The sequence below is a fragment of the Setaria italica genome, chromosome II (assembly GCF_000263155.2).
Source record: "Setaria italica strain Yugu1 chromosome II, Setaria_italica_v2.0, whole genome shotgun sequence".
In the NCBI taxonomy this organism is placed as follows: Eukaryota; Viridiplantae; Streptophyta; class Magnoliopsida; order Poales; family Poaceae; genus Setaria; species Setaria italica.
In genome coordinates this window covers 11,637,284-11,648,186 of record NC_028451.1, presented here as the reverse complement: position 1 = coordinate 11,648,186, position 10,903 = coordinate 11,637,284, and the positions used below count along the sequence as shown (strand labels likewise).

At 39.8% G+C, this 10,903-nt stretch overlaps 2 protein-coding genes across 4 annotated transcripts; both read left to right on the top strand.

Annotated features, from left to right (window-relative positions):
* Positions 1 to 2,048: 2,048 nt before the first annotated feature.
* Positions 2,049 to 5,719, top strand: LOC101764525 (WAT1-related protein At5g64700). 2 transcript variants are annotated; one of them, XM_004956006.3, is made up of 7 exons: positions 2,049 to 2,361; positions 2,519 to 2,581; positions 2,926 to 3,042; positions 3,120 to 3,363; positions 3,468 to 3,626; positions 3,884 to 4,035; positions 4,151 to 5,719. In XM_004956006.3, the coding sequence occupies exons 1-7, from the start codon at positions 2,177 to 2,179 to the stop codon at positions 4,341 to 4,343; spliced, it is 1,113 nt and encodes a 370-aa protein (XP_004956063.1). In that variant the 5' UTR covers positions 2,049 to 2,176; the 3' UTR covers positions 4,344 to 5,719. The 2 variants fall into 2 exon arrangements, with proteins under 2 accessions (XP_004956063.1, XP_012699362.1); XM_012843908.2 differs by having other exon boundaries at positions 4,159 to 4,335.
* A 690-nt stretch (positions 5,720 to 6,409) lies between these two features.
* Positions 6,410 to 10,226, top strand: LOC101764119 (WAT1-related protein At5g64700). Of its 2 annotated transcripts, none has more exons than XM_012843896.2 (7): positions 6,410 to 8,361; positions 8,481 to 8,543; positions 8,733 to 8,849; positions 8,939 to 9,179; positions 9,263 to 9,421; positions 9,628 to 9,779; positions 9,882 to 10,226. In XM_012843896.2, the coding sequence occupies exons 1-7, from the start codon at positions 8,177 to 8,179 to the stop codon at positions 10,066 to 10,068; spliced, it is 1,104 nt and encodes a 367-aa protein (XP_012699350.1). In that variant the 5' UTR covers positions 6,410 to 8,176; the 3' UTR covers positions 10,069 to 10,226. The 2 variants fall into 2 exon arrangements, with proteins under 2 accessions (XP_012699350.1, XP_004956062.1); XM_004956005.2 differs by having other exon boundaries at positions 6,471 to 8,361; positions 9,885 to 10,226.
* Positions 10,227 to 10,903: the final 677 nt, after the last annotated feature.

Genomic DNA, 10,903 nt, shown 5'->3' with positions numbered 1-10,903 from the left:
CAGCTTCTCCTAATATTCATCTAGTAATTTATCTTATAAACCACTAATTTTAGTTTAGTAAGTGCAACTACAAGTTATTCAAATTTGAACGATCTTCCAAGAATAATAGAGCACGCCTGTCATGCGCATCTAGCAAGTTAAGATATTGCCTCCAAAGTAAAATATCATCAATCTTTCGAGATTCAGCACACAATATTCTCCACACATATTAAGTTGAAATTCACTTTATTTGACTATAATTAAATTATATCGATGTAAAAAATAAGTTTTTTTCAATTTAGTTGAGATGATGGTTGCTTTTAGAGAGTATATAAATCTAGATGACACCCGAAGCTAAGTTTAGGTTGCTAGATCTGCATTCTGAGAGTATAAGGATCTAAATAACACTCCAGCCTAAATTTAGGAAGTCAGATATGTATTTTGAGAATAGGGAGCCGGAAGTTACCGGCAATGCACTTTATTCTTTTTTATTTGTGCTGATCCACGCTTCGCTAGCTGTATTTGCTATGTGTGTGGGGCACATGGGCTGTTGGCTGTTGCAATGCGCCATTCCAAGGCCCAAGTAGGCAAGAGACAAAAATTAACTATGGGCCTGCTAGCTAGCTGAAGGGCAACTGAATGCTAGAGCATTCAAGAAGGTAATGACCAATGTCAATTGTCAATTGAATTGCCCCTTTTCGCTGCAGCTGTTGGCAGCACTCGAACCGTGCATCGAGCATTGAACTGCTTCCCATTGAGACGTTGAGGACAGAAGGAAGTATGCAACGTCAACGTTGGCCAGCGGCATATGACAGGTCCGCTGTTGAAGTCCGAATGCTGGTAAGATTGTAATTTTTGACGCTCCATCTTTCTCCCTCTTGGTGTTGTCTCTCCTATAATTATTGAAATTTCTGTACTGTATGTATTTGGATTGTTTGGCCACCTCCTACATCGTATTCCTGGCTCCAATGTTGCAGAAGTCCTTATATTTGTTTACAGAGGGAATATAAGCATATGCTAGGAAATATTATAATCTTGAATGACAAATTGGGAAGTTCTGGGAATATGAGCAAGCAATTTGACCAATTGTATGACTAGAAGATTTCAGGATCAATCAATAGACTTGCTACTTTACCTAATACTCTAGTAGACTAAGGATTGCACATGCTCTGCCAACTTATACTTTTGTTTATTGATTTATGTAATAGTAAGGCATCTTTAGTTTTTGCATTCCCCGTTGGAAACAGTAAATTTAAAGTATCCATGTGCTTTGTGAAAGCTATACTTTTCTTGATGTTTGACTAAAGGGGGTCTTTCTGTTTTTCTTTTGACAGCAATAATGATACTTCCTCCGTTTTTTAAAGGCGAGTAGGACAAATCATCTTTTGCTGCTTCACTACATTATACTGCCATGTTCAATAGAATATATATGCTCTGCAAGAGATGCGTACGGTGGCGTCCCAAAGTTGACTGCCAGCTAATTTATTCATGAGAACTATACTTAATGACTTAATGAGCATTTTGGCTAAGGCCTGGTGAGTTATTACTGAAGTATGGTGCCCGCAAGCTTATTCCATGAAATGGCCAAATAGTCCAAATATATTTTCGAGATGCAAATGATCGCTGAAACTTATAAAGGGCGTTGTGGACTGTGGAGAGAGAGAGGGAGAGAGAGGGAGGGTGTATCTGAGCGTCCGTTTAGAATCAAAGGCATGGAACACTTGCAAGTGAAGCATCAAAGTCTTAGTCTAGTGATGGGAATAATTTTCTTATCAATTTTCCTTTCACGAGACAAACAATTAGGGACCTTGTGTGAATTGAAGTTAATAGAAATAGGTCGGCTATGCATATTTTTTCCATCTCTGTGTCTTTATAGCTCCTCATGTTCCTAATAAACCTGGATTAGTCATTTCTACCCATGCCTGTTCTACTATGTTTTGCGTGTGTATCTATCTTTTCAAAAAATAATGTTTGTATTTATACCTCAGTGGTAGTAACACTTGAAGCCTAGAGTTGCCTACACGCTGGCAGCAACTCACGAACCTATTTTTCACTAGCTGCTTTGCTAAAGAACCAATGCGTTGGCGGTCTCCATACAGCTGGGTACTTCATATCTCCTTCACCTTCTTTCCCCTTCCTCTCATATCTTCCTTTCCCACATACCTCCCTTGAATCTCCTTTGTGTCCCAACAAGAACATGCATATTCAAATGAAGAGCACGAAGCCTTACGTGGTAGCAATCATCATACAAGTCATCTATACCGGCATGTTCGTAATCCTCAAGGCAGCCTTCAACCAGGGGTTCAGTACCTATGTCTTCAATTTCTACTGCCAGGCAGCAGCATCTGTGTTGTTGCTGCCTATTGCATTTCTTCGTGAAAGGTAAGCAGGTAAAGCAATTCATTCATAACCCATTATAAGTTGCATTGGGTGCAAAGGAATTAATCACATGGCCACCAGCCATGCATAACTAATTTCCACAGCTAGTCCCCGATCCTTATGCCTGCTGAATTTATTTCTGATTCTCTGTATCTCACAGGAAAAATGTGAGTTCTATGACGTTTGGGCTGCTGATGAAGCTTTTATTATGTGCCTTAATTGGGTATGAATGTCACTTCTCTATCATCTTCAGGTTTAGATTAACCATTTCTGGTTCAAAGATGGAAATAATTTTGATGGTATATATATGACTTTCGTGTCTGTGCAAATAAGTTGTTATGTACTGCCGTTTAAGCTTTAGTCAATGCAATAATTTTTTAAATTGTAGAAAAACCTTCCTTTGGGTGATATGTTTCGATGCAATATCGATATAAATTCATGTAGATAAAAGATTGGCATAAATGAAGATTTGAATCAACAAAGATATATAATTCAGAAAAAGGTCCCTTGGATTGTATGTATTTTGAAGATGTATATATAGTTAATTATATCTTTTGGTTTTTGCAGAAATACATTTTGCATAAATCTGATAAATGTAGCACTGAGGTTGACATCAGCTACTGTGCAATCCGCGATAGGCAATTCCAAACCTGTCATCACTTTCTGCTTTGCCTTGCTATTAAGGTACACAACTACCATAACACCGATTTATATAAATTCCCAAATATATATTCTTTGGTGGTTAATTGCATGGTGTGTAGGATGGAGTCTGTAAAGCTAAGCAATCCATATAGCATAGCCAAGGTAACTGGTGTAGTGATATGCCTTGCTGGAGTTTTTGTGATCGCATTCTATGCTGGGCCGGCCTTAAGCCCTGTAAACCATCACCGTGCCTTCCATGCTAGTCAAACTTCCTCAAATCCCATGAGGAGGGTGACATGGATCAAAGGGACGTTTCTTAAGCTCCTCGGTGACATCATATGGTGTCTGTGGATCATCGCTCAGGTCTGCTCATGGCCGATTTTGCATCAGCCTAGTACAAGCAACAATTGCAAGCAAAACAATTATAGAACTATTATGAACTTAATGATCTTTTGGTCCGTTGGCAGGCTGCGCTGTTGAAAGAGTTCCCAAACAAGATGCTTGTGACTGTGACACAGTGTGTTTTTAGCACAGTGCAGTCCTTAGTCGTGGCAGCTGTGGCCGAGAGGGACTCCTCAAGGTGGAAGCTAGGGCTAGATGTCAGCTTGCTCGCCATCATATATACGGTAATAAGGACTGGTATTTCCTTTAAATGTCTCCACTAAATTAAGTAGTTTTAGCCCAGTTGTTATTGAGGCTAGCTAGAAGTTGTACCGTCTTCATCTATAATTTCTTTCAGTTCCAGCAACTGTTTCTGAAAGGAAGGACCTTGTTCAGAACAATAGGAAAACTGCAGGCTAGTAACTTTGATAACCTGAGATAAAATTAGGAAATTAATGATCTTCTCCTCTTGCTGCTTGGGTGAATCAAACCAATTGGTCAGGGATTCATAGTCACTGGGGTTTGCAACTACCTACAAGTGTGGTGCCTGGAGATGAAAGGCCCTGTCTTTGTCAATACCTGGTTCCCTCTCTGCTTTGTCTTGACAATGTTCTGCTCCTCATTCTTCCTTGGGGAGATTGTTCACCTGGGAAGGTAACTAGGAACGATTATTAGATTGGAACCACATGCACTTCATCTATCATTAATGAATCCTTCTGGTTGGAGGAACTTCCAATAATATTCCCTTCTTTTCTTTTTCTTACCGAAGCATTTTAGGTGGAATCCTTCTGATTGGAGGACTTTACAGTGTTCTGTGGGCTAAAAGTAAGGAAACAGTGATTGAACCATGCGGCGATGCGGATATGACATTTAGTGCACAAGATGAGATAGAAGAGAGGAAATCTGAGGAGAATATGAAGGGTAGGGAACAGCACAAGGAAGTATCAGCATATGCTGTTTAACAAGTGTGATCGATTGGTCTGACCAAGGCTAGCTCTTGCTCCTGCATATTCTAGCATATGTATGTATATAAACCATTTTAATATTGAAATTTCAAACCTTAGCTACAGGTATTGCCTACTCTCGAAAAATTACAATATTATCACATATTATTCATGCTAAACTTCAGAGGTGATTTGGGAGAATTCGTCTAGAATGGTGATACTTCATATTCTGCAAGAACATGCTTATTTCTAATAGCTCCTAATAGCTATGAGGTAAAGGGAAAGCACTAGCTTGGGTGCAAAGTACAATGCAGTGGTGAAGGGGATTAGAAATCTTGATGCCAACAAAGCATGTGGTGGTGAAGAGTAAGTATAGGCTTCGCACCAAAGGATCATCTGATCCGTGTGGAATCGTAGGCAATCCATATCGCTCACACGGAGAGTGCAAGATACATGAGAAGAACAGGATGATAAAGACTATGTCGGCCAAGTCAAGGATGAGACGATTTGAAAGCATGAGTCAGTGGTCAAACAAAGAAAGTGTAAAAGATTTGAAGGCATCAGGGCCTAGGAGGAGGTTTCACATGCGTCAGTACTACTAAGTAAAACCACACAGGGCATACAAGAGACCCTGACAATTCGGACCTCAAAACCAAATGTTGTCTTTGCTGGTTGAGGCCTACAAACCAAGTGGAGGCGAGTAGTAGGACGCATGGCATCATTCGGAAGCTTGCATAGAGGTGAAGCGAAATCGTAAAGGTATTGGTTTTTTCCAATGTAGCGATAAAAAAGATGAACGATCTTACCCTTGGGAGTATTTAGATTGTGTACTTCATGTATGGGTGTTTTTTTGTCTTTGTCTAGGTTCCTAGACATATTTGGAGTGGTTGGGTTGTGTTGTTAGTATTGGCTAGGGTTGGATAGAGAGGCGGAGAAAAGATAGCATCTTTGTTCTTGAGCATTTTGTCATCCAATGCTTTAAGTGGTGCTAGGAGTGGCTTGTTATCTTAAATTTTGAAATAATCAAATGATCCAATTTTCTCTCAATATTCCTCACCTTCTAAATCTCTAATTTTGTTAGTTTCCCTATATCGGGAGCTTTTTTGGGGTGAATGACTAATATCTTGTTTAGCTGCATTTTAAGGAAACATTCTTGGGGAAGAATGATGCTAGGACATGTGCAAGAACATCTAGGGCGATCCCCTGTCCAATCCAAGAATGACCGTTGGATTTTGAGTTTTCCCCGTACCCTCTTTTCTTGTATTCTTCGACAAATCCATAGATTTGTGGTGAAGTTTAAAATTCATGAGACGCTACATCGAAAATTTCATGAACTTTGGAGATTGTTTGATGGAGAGTGTACCTTTTGCCAAAGATATTGCACCATGTCTTGAGAAATTGAAGGGGGCTAGTTCTCTCAAACCTATCTTTTTGAATATCTATCGGGAGAAGTTTCTTCTTGTTTATGAGAAGCTATGGTTGAAAGCTTTGGAATTTTGTATGTTATTTATCTTGTTTTGCATTTCCCCCCTAAAGATAGTGTGGCAATGTTGGGAAGAAACCAGAGGGTCCAATTTTCAAACAGTGTGGGGAAGCTGGGAAGAAACCAGAGAGGGTCCAATTTTCAAAACCATAGGATCTAATTTTTCAAAGCCGGAGGGTCTGGTTTTGAAACCATGAGCTCCATTTTTTCCGGAGGCTGTTTGGTTTTGGTTTGACTCTTATCTTGCCCCTTTCGAGTTTGATAATTGCTAGAAAAGAGGTGTTTTGTGTCAAAACAGGGATATAAGCCAAGTTTCTCAGTCGGTGACAAATTTTATTGACTCCCATACACACCCCTTATTGTTGCCATTCTAGTCCTTCAAGTTGAAACCTTAGCTTGAGCCATGCGTTTTGACATGGCAATGGATATTCTCATCATTTCCTGCATATGTGCATATGCTGTCTTCATGGTGAGACACATTATGCATTTATGGTACATTGAAATAATTTAATTAGATGCAGATATAGGTGTTACTCTAGATTGTTATAGCATAGTAAGTAATTCATTTAGATATAAATTTAGAGGGTTTCTTTATATTATTTTTTAATAATGGTATAGGTAAGTAATTCTAATGAGGATTAGGGGGTACTATAGATTAATTTGTAATGATAGATGCAGCCTTTTTTAGAAAATTGATAAATATCCAGCCTATGCGACTGCACACAGGCAAATTTTACAGTATTCTCAGCACATCAGGTGATCACGCAAATATGGAAAACAGTATGCAAACGATAGGAAGAAATTAAAAGCAAATGATAGAGGCAGATAATTTAGATGTAGATGTAGTGGTCACATTAGACTATTTTCATAATGGATAGATAGATAATTTTGTGGACACAACATATTCAATGGCTATTATTGATGATGATAATTAGTCTACCGAAACAAAAGCGTGATGTTTATAATTTTTGTGAGAATTTCTAGGCTTCATCTTTTTTTAGCATGTCTCTGCGTGGAACTGCGGATTAACATAGAGGCTGTAAATGGTATCTCCCATTAGTAACAGTAAGATGCATATTTCGAGAAATTTTCTTTTCTCTCCATAAGCTGGCCTTTCGTTTTGTTCATAAGTTAAAAGAGGTTTTCAAATTATTTTGCTATTGGATAGAATAACTAGCAGTCACATGCTTAGTGAGGGGGCGACAAGCGCATTATTTATTACTCAACTTGTCACCTTGTGAAGTAAGCCAGCTCACATATATAAACAAAATACAAACCTCTCGTGGAAACAACTATAGTACTATATAGTAAGTGTATGAGCTAGCATCCTGACCAATCACATGCGCAGATTTCAGGATCGGTCAATAATGAAGTTGCTTCATATATACAATGAGCGATGAGATATCTTTCTTGCACTTTGTGAACATGTATTTTTGTATACTGCTCAATGTACTTTGTGAAACTACATGTTGCTTTTTAAAGTATATCTTGGGAACATAATCAGGAAGAATCAATTGGTCATCTTTCGTTTTCGGTCCCCATCAAATTAAGATACAGATTCAAAGTATGCATGTCATTTGTGAAAGTTATAACTTTATTGATGTGTGACATAAGAGGGTCTTTCTGTTTGCTTTGTAGATGGCGATAATGATTCAAAACCATCTTGCTACTTAATGCATAGCTGACTGGCCAACTACTTATTCCTCACTACTATACATAATGAACACTTTGGCAAGGCTGGCAGGTTGTGGCAAACTTGATTGCATTATGAACTAATTAATTAAGAAAGCGAGCGAGATAGATCGAGATCAGAGAGTTAGTCTACTAGGATTTTAATGTGAAAATAGGAGTCATTTGCAATATTTTTATTTAATTACTCTTGTTAAGATTTGAACTCCAGATCTCGTGCCATGATTAACATGATCAACATCATCTTGGATGAGCTGAAGATATAGATAGTAAAAACGACCGGCTATACACTATACTAGGGTACAGCCTCTGGCTGGTTATCTATCTATATCTTTCTATCTTCCTCTACGTGTGTTTACACCTCCTGATATTCATTTGTTGTTCTTCGTACCCAGGGAACTTTTCTACAATGTTTGTGTACACATGTCGTCGCAAAAAAAGTGTTTGTGTAATCGTCTATCTGCTCTCAGTTTACCTAAACTTGAAGCCTATATAATTGCATACATGCTGGCAACAACTCATTATGCTTTAGTTTCCTTATCTTGCCTAGCTGCTTTGCTTGGCAACTAAAAGTAGTTGGTGTTCTCCAGTACAGCAGGGTACTCTCTCCTTTGTAGACACTAGTCAAACCTTCCTCCCTTATCCTTCCTGGCTTCCTGCCTCCTCCCAAGACAAGAACATGTATGTTCAGATGGACACCAAGAAACCTTATGTTGTAGCAATCCTCATACAAGTCATCTACACCGGTATGTTTGTCGTCCTGAAGGCGACCTTCAACCAAGGGTTTAATACCTTTGTCTTCACCTTCTACTGCCAGGCAGCAGCATCTGTTCTGCTGGTCCCTATTGCGTTTTTTCGTGAAAGGTAAGTAATTCACTAATTACCCATTACATGTCGAGTGCAAGGAAACTAATCATATGATCACTAGTCATGTTCCTCTAAGGTCCTCATGCTTGCTCGATCAATTTGTACATAATCTGCAGGAAAAGTGTCCGTTCTTTGTCATTTGGGATGCTGTCGAAGCTTTTCTTATGTGCCTTAATCGGGTACGAGTGTCACATTTCTCTACCATCTTGAGGTTCAGATTAAACATTTTTCTCTGCAAGGATGAAATTAATTGTGATGGTATATGTATGTATATCCTTGTTCATATAGATCTTGTCGTATGATGCTGCATCTGTGCTGTAATATACATTATTTCAAGATGTACTAATTATATCATTTACTTATTGTAGAAATACATTTGCGATAAATATGTTAAATGTAGCGCTGAGGTTCACATCAGCAACCGTGCAATCTGCAATAAGCAATTCCAAAGCTGTGTCCACCTTCTGCTTGGCCCTACTATTAAGGTATACACTAGCTACTACGACAAGTCTATTGATATAATTTCACCAGCCTATACTAACTAGGAGCAAATCAACTGCATATGCTTGGGCAGGATGGAGGTGGTAAATCTGAAAAGCCCATACGGCGTGGCCAAGGTAACCGGCGTAGTGCTCTGCCTTGCAGGAGTTCTGGTCATCGCCTTCTTTACTGGGCCACCTTTCAGCCCTGTAAACCATCACCGTGCCTTCCAAACTGGTCGCGCTTACTCTTCTACAGGGCATGCGGCATGGATCAAAGGGACATTCCTCAAGCTCTCCGGCGACTTGGCATGGTCCCTGTGGATCGTCTTTCAGGTCTGTTCATGGTCGATGTATACATCAGATAAAGTCTTCATGTATGTTCTGAACTTCATGATGTATTGATCAATTATATTCAGGCTGCGCTGCTGAAGGAGTTCCCAAACAAGATGCTAGTGACTGTGATACAGTGCGTTTTCAGCACGGTACAGGCGTTGGTTGTGGCAGCTGTGGCCGAGAGGGACATCACAAGGTGGAAGCTCAGGCCAGACATCAGCTTGCTCGCCATCATATACACAGTAACAACTATGATCAGCTTCTTCCTTCAACTGTTGCTCTATTTTCACTATTCGCAATAACTAGCATGTCTTAATTTCTTTCTGGAGCAAAAGAAACAGCAGGTTATTAATAACTTAGTAGCTTTGATACAGTTTCAAAAATTGATCATAAAAAATGACGAACTAATGATGTTCTTCTTTCCGGGCTGATCAAAACGATTGGTCAGGGATTTGTAGTTTCCGGGTTATCCTACTTTTTGCAAGTATGGTGCATGGAGATGAAAGGTCCCGTCTTCTTCGCTGTATGGATGCCGCTCGGCTTTATCTTCACAATGTTCTGTTCTTCCTTCTTCTTGGGAGAGATTATCCACCTTGGAAGGTAACTAGAACGCAATATTAGAATGCAAGGATCGGAGTTGCATTAATTGTCCATGAATGAATAGGTGGAACCATAAAAATTAATCTTCTTTTTTCTTAACAGCAGCATCTTGGGCGGAATTCTTCTGATTGGAGGGCTTTACAGTGTGCTTTGGGCTAAAAGCAAGGAGACTACGATTGAACCAGCATGTAGTGTGGAAAGTGCTCAAGATAGTAAAGAGCATATGAAACCTGTGGGGAATCAGGAGAAGGAACAGGGAAGGGCACGAGGAGGAAACATCAGTATATGAAATTCAACAAGTGTGATGTATTGGTCTGACCAAGGATAGCTCGTCATGTATATGTATATGAATTTTATTGCCAACACCATCCTGAAAACCAATGTAATATTTAAATTCCTACTTAGCGGCTCTCTGTTCCTAATTAAAGCTGCTGTTTAATCTGTTCACCCATTAGTGGCAACATCGACATGGTCATGCAAACCCAGCCAAACGAAACGTTGTCGGCCTGTCGACCATTACACCCGGTCGATTGCTGCTTTGGCGTTGATGCATTGCATCACGATCTTCTTGCTGGAGACCAGCTACATTGATCTCCGTGGGCTGCCGCTGTGACGATGTCTGACAATCATCTTGCTAGACGCCAGCTAAATCGCTATATTAGATTTCCAATTTTCATGAGTTGTCAAGCAACCAGCTGCTTGAGGGTAAAGTCAGTTTTCCTTTCTTTTTTCTCCACAGTGACATCCTCAACAAAGATATCATATCACAGATTACAAGAGTAGATTTTTAATAACTTGGGCCGTGTGGCTCTTGTCGTGGCCTAAGTTTTCACTGTACGTCTTCTTAGTGATTAGTGGCCCAGCTTATTATTCCATGGGCCCCCAGATGTCAACCCCAAGCACAACCCATAGGCCAAGGCCTGGTGTAAACCATCTAACTCGTGCAACCTTAGAAACTATAAATCAAGGTCAGAAGATGCTAATCCAATGGATAGGGGTTAGTGGTGGAATTATTTTTGCAGTTAAGCTCCCCACCCGCCGGTCACTTTTGATGCACCACCGTTTCCATGATATGTAAAAGGGGTTGGGGGGCCCATCGGGGGGGGGGCTGAACTACAAAAGCA